Below are 15,272 nucleotides of genomic sequence, written 5' to 3'. Positions count from 1 at the left end.
TTCTTCCGACAATTACTCCAGCCACTCACGTCATCTCACTCTCATCCAAAACTGCCGAATCGTCCTATCTCTATCGCTGTCATAATAACAATGAGTTGTCAAGTGCAATTGATAAAATTATGTTACTTTGACCAGTTAATTCAAAATAACAGTGGGAGTAATACGTGCGAAGATGGACACTGTGATCAAGCTAAACGGCCAAACCGCTGGACGAGATAAAGTCGCCAGGTATAATCAATTAAAGCGTTTTTTACCGTTCTAACCTCACTTTCCAGGTTACTTCAGTACTTAAGTAGAGTTTTGTGGCACCGATTACAACACACCAATAAAGATCGAGTCAACGCATTCAAGAACTTGGAATTCCAATTAAGCACTTTTAGAAAGTGTGAGTCTTTCCATACCTTCCTGGCCCATCTTACTTGTAAAGTTGTTTTCAGTGCTTCGGTTTGGAAAGTGCATCGACGTCATCTACTCGACCACCTCGCTATTCAACCATCCCGACGCAACCGTTCGACACACTCTGATCTTGAGCAGAATCGCATCTGCCTTGTTCTTGCTTGGAGACCACCTTTTGTGGCTGGGAAGGGCAGATGTGTGTCACGTCGACACTGACAAATGGAGCCGGGTCTCCAACAAGTACTGGTTGTATTCAATCACAATGAACTTGGTTAGGGACTTTTATGAAATATCTTGCATAATTAGGTCCGAAAAACAGTTAATTGTACCTGATTCAGGCGTGCAAAATTTAAATGACTTGTACAAAATTTTGATCAGGACTGTGATGGTCTTACAGAGAAATAAAGGTGTCATGATTGATACAATCAAGAATGGGTGCGATTTTTTTATACCGTTGAATGCGCTCGGGCATACCAAGCTGTCCCCTGGGACTGTCGGTTGGTTGGGGGTCGTGTCTTCAATTGCTGGGCTTCTAGTGCTGATCGATCCAAAAGTCAAACTATTCCCAGCATAGATCTAATTTTTATTGTTAAATCTAGGTGACTGGTGTTGTGACTTGGTGTTTGTTGGATTTTTTAGTGTTTAATACAGTCTTGTAAGATTTTTTATTGTTATGTTTTCTACTTGCGGTAGAATTTGTACAAAATGGGGATTTTCAAACAAATTATTTTCTCTAAGCTCGCCGTTATGCAGTGTAGTATACATCTGCTGTGAACAAATATTAAATGACTTCTTGCCAAATCTTCTCAATTCTAAGAGATCTAATAAAGTTGTAACAACGCACAAATATTTTTTGGTAATGGAAGAATTACATTGTTAGTGATTAAGATTTATTATAAAATGTGTAAAATACAAATGATACATTTTCTGTTTGTTTTTATTTTTTTCGTTTGGTTTGAACCCACACAAACTTCTTCATTCCAAGCTTATTAAAACGATCTAGTTCTCGATGATGAATCGTGCGTTTTAATTTAAATTGGCGCACTCTTAAATTACATCATTAATTACTAAACCAAATGTTTACATACAGAGTTAAGTTCAGTCGTGAGCGTATCCCGCTGCTGTATAATGCAATGACGAAGAAATTCGTCGATTGTTTTATGTTGATGGGCACAGCCCTGTCCCTCCGAGGTGGCCAAAGACTTCCAGAAATGGGTCGCCCGCTTCTCCAAGACGTCACCACCACCACCGTAAACATTTCTCTCGACGTACAAGAATTCAGAATCTTCGATCACGACAGTTTGGTGAGTTCACCACCACATTTTGACTTTCCTAATGCGTGGTCTAGCAAATAGAGTTGGGAGTGTTACTCAACCAGAAATGGGTGGATCCCCGGCTGGGTGCAAACGTCAACACTCGCAGAATGGCAGTGGCTGGGCAGATATGGAAGCCAAAAATTGTCAATTTGAATGGGGAGAGAAGAATTTGCAATAACGACGACACCATGTTTTGGAGGGGTTTTGGAAGCGAAGGTAATGTTCTATTGAGCGAGAAAATCAAATTGAAGATACCCTGTACGTGGGACTATCGCAAATTTCCCTTCGACACTCAGATTTGTGAGTTGAAGTTTGGCTCATGTAAGAAAATGTAAGAAATCTCGTAGAGATCACAAGTGTTTTGTTCTAGTCAGATTTCCTCAAGACGAGGTGACATTACTGTGGGACTCAGCACCTGTACAAATAACTACAGATCTAAGTTTTAACGAGTTTATAGTGTTTAATATTACGACGTACTCGGAGGTTGACTTAAGGTGTTCAGGTGAGACACAACTGGTGGTGACAGCACATTCTCATTTGGCAACAATTTCAGGTAATTTCAGTAGTGGCGTGATCCAATTTGTCTTGAAGCGCCGCTCTGGACACCACGTCCAGTGCATCATTGTCCCGTCAGTTTTCGTAACTATGCTGAACTACATCTCGTTTTGGTTTGACTTGAATTCGCGATCTAAGCGACTCTATCTCAACCTGTCAGCGTTTGGATTTATGCTCTATTTCTACTACACATCAGTGTGTCTGCCCTACCCTACCCCCTATCTCAAAGCTTTGGACGTTTTTGTATTGATATGTGAATCCTTTGCATTGATTACTCTGATTGAAACAGTCTTGGTCGACATTATTTGTACCGCTGAAGAGACGCAATTTCACTTGAAGAAACTGGCAAGCGCCAAAGAATACCCGAAGAGCGTGTTTTGGCTCGAGTTCGGAATGAAACTGTCGTATCCAGTGTTTTACGTGTTTTTTGTGATCCTCTACGGTCTAGTTTACTTCTGAAATAAAGTGTTTTACAATCGTCGATTTTCAATTTAGACCCGCTGCCTCCCGTCGGTAAAACAGGTCGCTGAGCTGTCAGTGTCAAACTGACGTTTGACATATGTTGGTTTAAATCTGTGCTTTTATGAATAAATATCAAAATATAAATAAATAAATGCGTTAGCTATAATTCGGAAGACAAACCAGTGCACAATGCTGTTGTGATGCCCACAAACGACCGCAGAAGATCTAACCCAGTTAGAGAAAGGTAATCGGATTGTTTATTTGGGAGGACCAGATATCACGTTGCTCGTCTGAATTTTTCCATCTTTATAAACATTTACGTCAAATGAGTTGTTATTTTTTGATGTTAATATGTCGTATAATTAATGCACTTTGTGTCTCGACTTAACCTAACTCTGGAACGTGTAGGTTGAGGTGTTTTGTGTGAATTGTGTCACTCTGACGATTGTGTCGAATCGAGCGTTCAGCGAAATGATCGGAAACGTTTTGTGTTGCAGAATGAATAAATCTGTTACCAGTGACTGAAAGCCATGGCGAGAAATAATCCGGTGCAAGCCATACCAGAAGGGGTGAACCCTGAAAACAATCACATCGGTGGAGGACCCTTGATCAATCCTAATAGAATAAGAAACAACAATAATCAAAACCCGTTATTTAATGTTAGGGATAGATTGTTTCACACGTTATTTTTCAAAGCAGCTTTAGCATACGCGCGAAGTTTTCCAAAGCCAATTAGAAGGATTATCGAATTTATAATATTAATTAAAGCGCTAGTTGCTTTCTTTGTCCTAGTGTATATACATATAGCGTTCTCTAAAACACCAACTACTTGTTTGCAACATGTTAAAGATACGTGGCCTCGGGATGGCATCTTACGGGTGGAAATTGTCCGAAATGTGGGTCAAGATTACAATATCGAGCAGAGTTATGCTAAAGAAGAGAAGATGAAACAGGAGAAAGTGGACGACATTTCCAGTGTTTTGGGACTCCTGGCCAGGGACGGATTTGTCAATATTGAGCCCTCTGCAGTCGAAGACGCTGGCAGAGAGACCGAACCGCTGAGTTCAGACTACCAAAGTAAATGCTCCATTCTAACTCAATTAGACTTAAGTTTAAGTGTGTTTAACTCATTCATGATGTAAACGACAAATAACATCATTTGTTAGGAAAGTTTTCCCACTTCCTGTTGTCACACATAGAAAGTGAAATTCACTGACTGTTAAGTTGACCATTAACGTCAGCTCAGGTTGACTGATCTTTGGACTCGGCCATTTCTGTAATTACTTGCCATCGAATTTAGCCGTTGGCGTGTACATACTTTACTTACACTTGCTAATACGTGATTGGTTAATTGCAAAAAATTAAAACGTTCGAATTTGTTTTGCTGCAGGTTACATTAACGACGGCAAGAATGTGTCGCATTCCGCAAAAAGACAAATCGGACCGAATTCTCTCTTCAACGTGACCCACATCTCGTCGACAATATGGGACGGATTCCAGCGCTTGACGGACTTCCCGGCGTCGTCGTCGGAGGTCCAGATGCCGCAAGAAGAGTCCGTCAAGGCGGAGGAGTCGGTGAATTACGACAACGTTTCCCAGGAGATACCAAGCGACAGTATGCAGAACGGGGACAACCCTCCAGACGCCAAGAAGGAGACTCCGGTCAAATCGTCAGGTTGGTGCGTCACTACTTCGAGTCCGGGCGTATTTCTATATTTTTCGTGTGGCCGGATTTATCAGGTCCAACCCAAAAAATATCGATCGAGTCGATAGAGCGCAGGGAGTGTCTTTATGTGAACAATTTCAGTTGACTTATTTCGGTTGGCGTTTGATTAAATGGAATTTTTGTTGTAGATTGGCCCGAGGACGAGTACATTGTCGAGTACTCCCTGGAGTACGGTTTTTTGCGGTTGTCGCCGATGACCAGAGCCCGATTGAAAATCCCCGTCCAAATAGTGACTCTGGACCCCGGCAAGGACGAGTGCTTCGGCGATTCGTTCAGCCGGCTCGTCCTCGACGAGTTCTTGGGCTACGACGATCTCCTCATGGCGTCCATCAAAACCCTGGCCGAGCAGGAGGACAACAAGGGTTACTTGAGGTGAAACCCGAAAGATTTCTCGCTGTCCCGACGCTACGAAATGTTTTTTGCAGGAATGTCGTCACCGGGGAGCACTACAGGTTCGTCAGCATGTGGATGGCGAGGACGTCGTATTTCGCCGCATTCTTCATCATGATCGTCTTCGTAAGTGTTTTATTTTTCACGTTTCGAATTGATCGGTGACGGACACAGCGGCGCTCAAAAGCCTGGTCGATCGTTACGTTCTGGAATTTATCGACAGATGTCGCTTCCTCGTCGAGAAACAAATGAAGGTTGCGTCTAATTAACCAATTGCACCTAAAACGAATGCAACGAGACGATTACGTGGTTTAGCAATTTCAAAGATTATTTGCGTATTGCTATTCCTTAAAGATAACTTGACCTCTAAAGTCGATGCTGGTCATGCGATGATATAAATTATCCACGAATAGCTACCACGTTTGTATTAAATTAAACTTTGCAGTTCATTACACGCGGTGTTTTTGGAGATAACAGTTGCGGTTGACGACAGACAATTCATCTTAGATTATGGGTGATCGATTTATTACAATGACAATATTGTTCTGGCCAACTGGAACGGATGAATACAATTCTGCAACCTTAACCCAAATCGTCTGAATCATTGTCTAAGTTGATTGACATTTGTTAGTAGTTACCTACTGCACTCGTTAAACTTGCTGTGTAATAAAATTGTATTCGTTGAACCGTGCGTAATCGTTTAATCATTTATTTATTTTTTAGTAACACAATATTCTTTCTTTTCGTCATAGATACATATTATGAAAATAACCTCATAAGTCCGGTGGGATATTTCAAATTTTTTCGCCCTCCACATTATTTACAACAAACTCATGAGAACCAAACTATAGCAACCATATATTCACGCAATCTTCCTTGCAAAATATTTTAAAGAAAGACACTAAAAAATAAAATATTGTATACACCACGGCAGATATTCATGTTTTTCCTCTCATGTTCATATCTCCCTTAATGCATATAAATATCCATTTCATTTGAAAGTACCGAATTATCGCTTATTATTATTCCTTATTCCTTAGTCCCCGAAATGATTAAAAAAAAAATTGTGCGAGAAAATATTTTACCTGGATGCATTTCGACAATCTACTTGGTTTGAATTTTTTCAAAAATAATTGTGTCAATAATTGTTTCTTAGATAATATGATGGTGCTTTTTCTCCACTGTGTTGTTTATTGTGTAAACATTTATCTTAATTATGAGAGACTAAAAAAAGAATTATTTTGTGATCGAGCCTGGAAGCAAACACCGAGGAAATTTGTTTTGCAGTCTGGCGTGGGCGTTTCTCAGAAAAAGATAATTAATATACGTTCATTGTTCAATTGTTTTAACATTACTAATGGTGTTCTGTTGGATAATGCTAATCAGCAAATGTTTACTTGCGCTTTCATTTTCTAAACAGTTTGTACAGGTTTCACCTGAAGGCTTGTATTTTTTAAAATTTGTTATTTTTGATTAAATCTTGGAGCGAAATGACCAAATTTGGAAGAGTTCTCGTTTAATCGAGATTAATTCTTCATTGTCCTCGTTATTATGGAAAATGGGACGATCGTGGATGAAAGTGCAATCTGACCTCTAAAATGTTTTTAGTTTTATACTGTACAAGCATGAAAATAGGAATGGTGGCTCGTTAAAATGTTCTTTATACCTCAAAAAATGTGGCGGGTGGAGTCAAAAATAATTAGAGATATCGAAAGTGTCTAAATGTGTAAATAAATGCAGTTTATTCTGCGAAACTCTACAAAAATATTCAAATGTGTTATACACTTGAAGTGAAATTAATAGACTTTCATTAAACAAAAGTGAATGCTACGTTGTCACCTTTTCTAAACAGGAGCAACATAATAACAATTACTCAGTTGAAGGAACTAATCTAACTCGACTGGATATCTGCAAAAATATGGAAGTGACTGTTGATTCTAAATTTTATTTTACCAACCACAGAGTGAACTGTGTCCAATTTATCACATAAAATGTGTGGATTTGTTTTTCGAAATTGTAGACGACTTTTTGCACGATACATGTTCAATTTTTTGAATCTGTGATGACACAGCATTGTTAAGTAGATTTAATTCTGCTAAACACCTTTTTAAATTTAAAACGAGTAATCTTTATAATGAAATTTCCTTATCTTTTGGTTAATTATTGTAGTGACTGTTTTTATTTATTAGAAAAAAATATTTTTGACTCGTAGGCTAGACATCTAGAAGTGCTAGACATTGTTCTACTTTCTCCTTTTGCAGAATTTTTGTTTTGATTAGGTCACCTGATGTCACAACACAACGCATAATTCTTATGACATCCGTTACAATTCGTTCGAATATATTGCTTACGAAATCAAACAAGCTGTAGAATTTGGTTATGTTATAATTTTTTATTCTACTGCGCATCATACAGGGTCGCTAAGAAGTATGGAAATAGTTAAATATTTTGAAAATAATGTATTGGAGGTCTTTAAGAGGTTAGGGGAAGATAAATTCTATTAGTCATGTAATTAATGTAATTTTTGCACGGGCGGGCGTAAAATAGCACTTTTCAGCCCTAGGGCCGTATGCTTTTTCATAAATTTTCCTTGACTTTAAAGGCAATAAGTTCAAGACTGCTGAATTTGCAACTTCTGCCACATCGGGTGGTGTACAGCAGCTATCATTTTCTTCGTCTTCTAAAAGTGAACTGAAACTTTCACGATTTAATTGTGGTTTTCATTTAAATTTATAAGTATAATAACAGAACCATTATTTTGTTACTACTATGGATATACAGGACCTACCTTCCAAGACGGAGCCCGGGTGCTATTTATATCGTGCCAAATGCCATTTTCTTTTTTCATTTAGGAATATACAGGCTGATTCACGTAGCCCGTTCATTAGAAACTTTTTGATTTCCCAAAATCATATTAATATGAAAATTGGTAGTTGACTATAACCGACTACTCCAAGTTCAAATGAAATATTTTCAAAATGGCGGCACTTCCGGAAATACCGGAAATCGATGCCATCTTTGTTTTTTTTAAATAGAAAGGCCCCATTTTGACTTCACATTTCGATTCCACGTTAACTTTTGAGTTTAGTACGTCTTTTTGTCAATACTTATCTGTCATCGTTTTTGACCTATGTCATCTTTTTTGCAAAAAAGTGAGGTTGCAGGGCTTCATTAAAAAATTTATAATTCCTGAACCATCAGAAATAAATAATTTATTTTTACTTTACTGACTTGCCAAAGATTTGGCCGCTTTTTTGCGCTATCAACGACATTTTTTTAATGTTTCATACGCCTACTGCAATTTTTTAAAATTGACAATCAAAAAATGTCGAAAACTTCATTTTTTTAAATGGCAACTACCATTTCTGATACTAGATATAAATGTAGAATTAAATTTTAAGGCCACTTTTATTAACATTATGTATGCCTATTTGCAGCCGTTTAGGCGTAATTTCAATTTTTTTAATAAAATATTTTTTATAATCAATTGTTTTATTTGAATTTTTATTCAAAAATAGCATTGCAATAAATATTAGATAACAACAAAACAATAAAAAATAAGCAAATTAACAAAAAAATATTTTAATGTAAATGAATTCATTGAAAATATTTTTTTGTTAATTTGCTTATTTTTTATTATTTCGTTGTTTTTTACTGTTTATTGCATGTGATTTTTGAATAAAAATTCAAATTAAAACATTGTTTGATAAAAAAAAACAATATTTTACTCAAAAAACCGAAATTACGCCAAAACGGCGGGGAATAGGCATACACAATGTTAATAAAAGTAGGCTTAGAATTAAATTTTACATTTATATTTAGTGACACAAATGGTGGTTGCCATTTAAAAAAATGAAGTTTTTGACATTTTTTGATTAGCAATTTTGAAAAATTTCAGTAGGCGTATGAAACATTAAAAAAATTTCACTAATGGCGGAAAAGATCGGCCAGGTCTTCAGGAATTCAACTAAAAAAAATCTATTATTTATTTCAGATGGTTCAAGAGTTATAAATTTGTTAATGAAGCCTTGCAATCTCGCTTTTTTTCAAAAAAGATGCCATAGGTCAAAAACGATGACAGATAAGTGTTGACAAAAAGACGCTCTAAACTCAAAATTTAACGTAGAATCGAAATGTGAAGTCAAAATGAGGCTTTTCCATTTAAAAAAGTAAATATGGCGTCGATTTCCGGTATTTCCCGAAGTGCCACCATTTTGAAAATATTTCATTTGAACTTGGAGTAATCGATTATAGTCAACTACCAATTTTCATATTAATATGATTTGGGGAAATCAGAAAGTTTCTAATGAACGGGCTACGTGAATCAGCCTGTATAGCAGTGTCTCGTGCAAAAAATTCGTATGTATGACAGGCGTAAAGGACGTTTTTGGCCCTTGTCGTGTTAGAGCCCTTGGTTTCGCCTCGGGCCCTAATCTCACTCCGCGGGCCAAAAACGCCTACTTTACGCCCTTAATACATAATAGTTATTTGTATATCAAGGATGCGAAATCGTACTTTGACGAACCGAGAGAAAAATTGTCGTCAAGGTCGCTTTGCGGCCGAGATAAGACAATCTCGAGGTCGTCAAAGGATTTCGTAGCCAAGGTGTACACAACATTTTGTGTGCAACGCGAAAATTTGTATGTAATTATAAAATGAACAAGTAAAATTTCCTTCACTGTCAATAAAAATAAAGTCGGCCTACATGTCGCCATGTCGCTATGGAAACGACATAAATAAAACAATTCATTTTTAGAAAAATTGGAAAAATGTCCGAAGAAAATTACGATGTTTCAGTTCCGTGTGCGTGTATTCATCCAGAGTTAAAAAAATATTATAAATTGTGCAGTGTCGCATTTGAAACCTGAAAAATCGAAACGGCAATATGAAAAATGTTACAGTGACTTTGAGACTGATGTAACAAGAAGAATGTGAAAACCGTGTCGGATAATGTTGTACTGGCTTACCTATTTATTGGAATTTATTTATTGTGGAAGGTAAATGTTAAGTTCTGTTATGCTAGGTTGTATCATCTGCTCCTTTTTAGACTATTTTAATCGTGGAAATATCAGGAGCCGTGCAAAGACACAAATAAACCAAAATGTCTGTTGATGACATTCAGGAAATGTTACGAGATATTTCTCTTTTTGATCGGTGAAAAATTAACCAAAATTAACCTAATTCACATGTGTATGTTTCATATAGATGATAAATCGATAATGGGGATCTTTCTTATCGACTCCTCAACCTCATGCGACTGTCTCATTTGAAATTGGCGGAAATTTCAAACCAGATGAAAATTCTGTACTAATAGTGGCCGTTCCTGACACAGAATCAAACTTTAACTGTAACCAATCCAGATTTTGTAAGATTACACTGGAAATATGCAGATAGATATGTTGTAATTGTAATAATAAATAAATATAAAAATGACTTACTTTTACGGCCGTCGTCAAGGCAACGGCTGCCAAATTCAATTTCGCGGCCTGTTGTACGCACGCGAAGTGCTCATTTCGCGTACGGTTGCACACAAATAACCTTTTTTCAATTTTATGTCTTTATTTTTGAGATAACTTAATTTTTTTCAAATAGGTAGTACCAGGGGTCAAATGTAGCCTTTTTGAAAAGAATATTTTTTCCTGAATTCAGCAACTACCGTAATATGTAATTTTATCCTTTATTAATTATTACAAGTCGAAAAAATTTGTCAAATTCAATTAAAAAAATTAATGTGTAAAAATATCAGTTGTCTTTGAAAATGGCAAATTGGAAATTTTAAGGATAAAAGAAAATTTTGGAAACAAAATGCAGAACTTTTTATTTTACAGTAGATGCTCAGAGTCCTCTCCATTAACTTTTTGGCAGTGACGAATACGACAGAATTTTGCAACTAATCAATTAAAATACATATTAGAACCAACATTCGCAATTTCAATAATTCTTATGAGTTCTTTTAATTTTTCAATAGTTTGTTGATATGTATAAGTCCGATTTTTCATATTAGGTACCCCACAAACAAAAATCAATCGGAGTCAAATCAGGTGACCTAGCTGACCTTTGGGATAGCCCGATCTTCGCAGTTTTAGAATATTTATTCAAGTCTGGGAACAACTAACAACCCGTTATTGCAGAAATTGTCGATATCTTGCAAATGTCAAATTGCATTAATTAATAATGAAAGGCGCGATGATAATATGGCGCCAAATACGACACCATACATTAATTCTTTGTAAACCTGCTCCACCCATTTTGATTTTCTGCTTGACCAATATCTACAGTTATGACGATTAACATATCTCTTGAAGCAGAAAGTTGACACATCAGAAAAGAACAGATGGTTAATGAAGCTGACGTCTTGGTTTATCCTGTCCATTATTGTTCTGCAAAATTTAATCTACGGTCAAAGTCGTCCTCGCTTAATTCTAGCAGCAACTGAATCTCGTAGAGGTGTTACTCTTCGCGTTTCATTGTTTTTTGAACTGATCCCCTGCTCGTGTAGTAGTGGTTCAAAGCGAACTGTTGCACTGAAATCTTTGAATTTTCTACTGTATCCAACTAACATAAGATTAAGAGTGAATTTCCATCGTTTGGAACAATTACACTACCCGACATTTTTGATGTTTTTTTTATAACTGCAGTGAAAACACCTAATCTGGGGGTAACTAGGGTCTGCTGATTCTATAAACGTCAACAGATCTATTCTAGCACGTCTAGATTCCGAGTTATGAACAACATGTGACAACCCATATGCATTAATGTTATTTTTATTAAAACAATAAAAACACTTAAAAACCAATAATAATTCTATTGCAAAATGTTAACACCGAAAGGACGATTAAGTACCAGTACAATCCGGCACAAAACAAATGTATTTTTTTCTCTTATGCGGGCTATCATCTTCCTTTTGAAGAACCCAACAAAAATCACCATCATAGCGGGATACCATCTCCTCTGGTACATATGCCAAACACAACTTAAGCCTACTTAATTTTGCACCTTCTAGTGTACTCTTCATGCTTGTAAGAGAAATGAATTTACAATGAATATAATTATTATTATACACGAGTACATAAAAAATGTTCATAGGTAGGTAGCTAGTTCGCAAACGTGACGTGATGGAATATGGAAATAGGGTATCATATACAGTGGAACTCGGTTATAACGAACACTCAAGGGACTTCAGAATTTGTTCGTTATATCCGATCGTTCGTTCTAACCGTACGTCGTCGTTATTTATTAAGAAAGATAAATAATTACATAGATATACATAAGATAATATGGTAAACATTTTATTTAATTCAAATAGTCACTAAGAGTTTCCTCTTCTCGGTACCGGTCATATTAACGCAAAACAAAAATCGTTTGCCGTTCTTTGGACTGTTTTCCGCCACATAATTTTTCACCTTTGAATTTCAAAGTTTTATTTGGTGTTTATTTTATTATTTATAAAATAATCGCGTTTCATCACCGTTGAAAATATCCCTCTCATTATACAGCCTGTCTTAGATTTATCCTTACTTCATAAACGAAAATTTGTTGGTAGTGTGCTGGACTTAAATGGCAATTTTACGCACGTTTCATGTTGCATATTTTATTTATCTAATTATAATTAATAAAAATCATCGAATAATGGAGGTCGGTTAACTTGATTTTTTCATTAATATCACAATAAACCTAATTTTGATGCAACATATTTTCCTTTTTTTCTCGAAAATTTTGTTATCAAAGTGTATACATATGTAGTTTTTTTTATGCCATTACAATCAGAAAAAAAAACTCTAACAGAATCAATAAAAAAAAAATAGGTTACCATTTGAAAAATAAAAGTTGCCCATTGCCCATAAATGTGTAGATGGTATAAAAATTATATGCTCACTCAGGTTTGTAATGTTTTTAGAGCCATTTCGTTTCCTGTCCAATTTTTTTCATTTGGGTTATCAGTAGCAAAGTTATAGCGTGGGCCGTTTTTTTAAGACAACCAGTATTTTCTTCGTAATTTTGGCCATACGGACGTAAACTAAGAAACAGTGACTGCCTTGTCAACGCTTGCTGTGTTTATTGTTTCCTAGAATGTAAAAAAAGTGCACGTGCGTACGTTATAACCGAGTTGTAGACCGCTTTCGCGCCTAAATATTGGACGTTAAAAGCAAGCGTTCGTTGTAAGCGAGGTTCGTTATAACCGAACAAATTTGTTAATATAATATAGAATTTTGAAACGGGACTTTCAATTCTGTTCGTTATATCCGAGCGTTCGTTATAAGCCGGGTTCGTTCTAACCGAGTTCCACTGTAGTTCTAATAAATGAAAGGTATAAGAAATTTTCATAGTTGGGTCAATTAGAAAAATCATGTCGGTTATTGGTCCAGATTTTGGATGCTCTTAACACTTTAGTGTCATTAAACCTTCGCAAAGTTTTCGAGACGGTCGACCTGGAGATAGGTTCTCGATTTATTGAAAGGATCTACAAGTTCAGCATAGCTTAGCCTTTTATCCCCATATCCGATCCCTGTAAGAACTTCTAAGCGTTCGGCTTCACGTGGCATTTTTACAAAAATTAATTGCCTAATGGCAACCAGTTTCAAAGAGAACCATGATTTTTTTTATTGCCAGAACACTGAATTCAGAACAAAATGCTTTTTCCAAAATGTACAATTTGATCTAAAATGGTAGTTAAAAAGTCAAATTAACCTTATACATACAGGGTGTTTTACGAGTGATAATGAGCCCGATGGAATTGAAAATGCAACCCACAATACATTGGCAAAGCAAAGCTGGATATGAACGTGGGCAATATACAGGTATACCTATAAATAATAAATAAATAATCCATTTCAGGATTCCACAAATGCATAACGAATTTCTTAATCAAAGACACGGCACTTTCTTTTTCATAGCTATCCTTGATGGCATTTTTTTTGCTCTTACGGTATTTGGACTTTCAGTACCCGTTGGAAAATAAGTGGTCATTGTCATTAGTCATTACTATTATATTATATTTGGTGTATACAGGGTGATTCTGAAATAACTTTGGACAGCGGCCATCGATTTTAGATACACATTGTATGTACATATATATTTTTTGATACAATGTTTATACAGGGTTATTATAAATGATTGTCCCATTGCAGTTGGCGTTGGTGACGTAGTTGAATGTGCCTCAAATCTCATAGCATGAGTGAGACTAGTGTCGCCGATAGGTGGCAATACTGACGGTAGTGGATATCATTCTCTCTACTAGTTTGTCTAACGTTGCGAGGCTGGCGGTACATCCAAAATTTGTGTGGGTTTAATAACCCTGTACAATGCTAGGTGCAATATTGTACCTAGCTAGAGCATAGCCAACTAGCAATGTATCTTTATAAACTAAGAGGTCGCCCAATGACATTGCTCTATGTTATTGCTTTCATGCCATTACAGCATTATATGAAGTTTTTATTTTTTACTAAATTAGAGTCTTTTTTACTATTGACTTGACTTAAAGATGATTCTTTCAAATCTTCGTATCGTATGTTATTTTTTTTTTAGTAAGAAACTTAGTAACACACACTTAGCGTAATTGAATTTCTTAATGGAGAAATAAATACGAAACATTCTCATTTAATTTTCTGCGAACATTATTTATTGTAGAGGGAGATTTACAGCCTTCTAAATTGAGAAAAACCAAAGAGTTCAAAGCTTGTAAATTTTTTGTTTATATTTTGCTGGGAAAACTATCAAATGGTAGACTTGTTATGTGTGGTTGCAGTGTTCTTTATGATATTGAATTGGCCGCTAGTCGGGAAAAGGTGTGTTTAATGTATGAGAGTGTTGCAGTAAATGAATTACTACAACAGTGCAGTGATGAAATTGCGTTAATGTTTTTGTTTTTGCTGTTTCAAAGGAATAACAGCTCTAAATGCAAATGATAACTAACTTGCAGTGTGGTAATTTAAATCCCTCGATCTTAATAAAAACTTAATAAAATCAGTTCTCTGTTTCAAGTGTTGCAGGTAACATCATAATAAAGATGATTTATCTTTGTTTAGTTAATTTAGTAAAATAGTAATAATAAATTTAAAATTTAATTTAAATGAAAAAATTTAATTGAATGTTGTATCAAGCAAAAATTGATGCTACAAGTTGATGGAAAAACTTGATGTTCAGCTGTTATTGACACTTATTTTTTAAGACTACATTTTTAGGATCATCTGTCGTCTGTTTTTTTTTCTCGTTTTTTCGAGAATCAAGCGCATTCCAGATTCAAATTACATAGTTTTACTTATGTAATGAATGTAATTTTTTTCACGTGATCAGGTTTTTAATAGGGTGAAAATGTGAGTGACAACAGTAACCAATATCCGGTTTTCGTCCGAACAGCGCAAAATATTTTTTCACCCCACCTGACTGACCATTGTACTGAATGTAGTGATTTAGGATTTGGGTAATAC

General features: G+C 35.8%; 3 protein-coding genes across 4 annotated transcripts in view; all 3 read left to right on the top strand.

Moving 5' to 3' along the window:
• Window positions 1–86: 86 nt before the first annotated feature.
• On the top strand, window positions 87–1,324 carry Pex11ab (peroxin 11). Its single transcript, XM_069040372.1, has 3 exons — window positions 87–228; window positions 276–385; window positions 438–1,324. The coding sequence occupies exons 1-3, from the start codon at window positions 173–175 to the stop codon at window positions 968–970; spliced, it is 699 nt and encodes a 232-aa protein (XP_068896473.1). The 5' UTR covers window positions 87–172; the 3' UTR covers window positions 971–1,324.
• A 122-nt stretch (window positions 1,325–1,446) lies between these two features.
• LOC138125093 (glycine receptor subunit alpha-3-like) lies at window positions 1,447–2,744 on the top strand. Its single transcript, XM_069040369.1, has 4 exons — window positions 1,447–1,700; window positions 1,745–2,033; window positions 2,083–2,214; window positions 2,266–2,744. Exons 1-4 carry the CDS (start codon window positions 1,473–1,475, stop codon window positions 2,724–2,726), a joined length of 1,110 nt encoding a protein of 369 aa, XP_068896470.1. The 5' UTR covers window positions 1,447–1,472; the 3' UTR covers window positions 2,727–2,744.
• A 56-nt stretch (window positions 2,745–2,800) lies between these two features.
• Window positions 2,801–15,272, top strand: part of LOC138125092 (membralin) — a 95,439-nt gene continuing 82,967 nt past the window's right edge. Inside the window, exons 1-5 of one of the 2 annotated variants that reach the window (XM_069040367.1) lie at window positions 2,801–2,973; window positions 3,227–3,806; window positions 4,120–4,404; window positions 4,584–4,827; window positions 4,881–4,971. In XM_069040367.1, the coding sequence (XP_068896468.1) occupies window positions 3,260–3,806; window positions 4,120–4,404; window positions 4,584–4,827; window positions 4,881–4,971 (1,167 nt within the window). In that variant the 5' untranslated portion in view covers window positions 2,801–2,973; window positions 3,227–3,259. Of the gene's footprint in view, window positions 2,974–3,005; window positions 3,134–3,226; window positions 3,807–4,119; window positions 4,405–4,583; window positions 4,828–4,880; window positions 4,972–15,272 lie in introns of those variants that run through there. The other variant, XM_069040368.1, reaches the window with a different exon arrangement.

The sequence above is a fragment of the Tenebrio molitor genome, chromosome 2 (assembly GCF_963966145.1).
Source record: "Tenebrio molitor chromosome 2, icTenMoli1.1, whole genome shotgun sequence".
Classification (NCBI taxonomy): Eukaryota; Metazoa; Arthropoda; class Insecta; order Coleoptera; family Tenebrionidae; genus Tenebrio; species Tenebrio molitor.
This window is presented reverse-complemented; position numbering and strand designations above follow the sequence as displayed.

Excerpts from the sequence above, each read along its gene's own strand:
- Pex11ab (XM_069040372.1), top strand. The coding sequence starts at position 173 with ATGGACACTGTGATCAAGCTAAACGGCCAAACCGCTGGACGAGATAAA. Across the intron at positions 229-275 it reads GGACGAGATAAAGTCGCCAG|GTTACTTCAGTACTTAAGTA; the intron begins GTATAATCAATT and ends CTCACTTTCCAG. Across the intron at positions 386-437 it reads ATTAAGCACTTTTAGAAAGT|TGCTTCGGTTTGGAAAGTGC; the intron begins GTGAGTCTTTCC and ends AGTTGTTTTCAG.
- LOC138125093 (XM_069040369.1), top strand. The coding sequence starts at position 1,473 with ATGTTTACATACAGAGTTAAGTTCAGTCGTGAGCGTATCCCGCTGCTG. Across the intron at positions 1,701-1,744 it reads TCTTCGATCACGACAGTTTG|CAAATAGAGTTGGGAGTGTT; the intron begins GTGAGTTCACCA and ends TGCGTGGTCTAG. Across the intron at positions 2,215-2,265 it reads GGTTGACTTAAGGTGTTCAG|GTAATTTCAGTAGTGGCGTG; the intron begins GTGAGACACAAC and ends CAACAATTTCAG.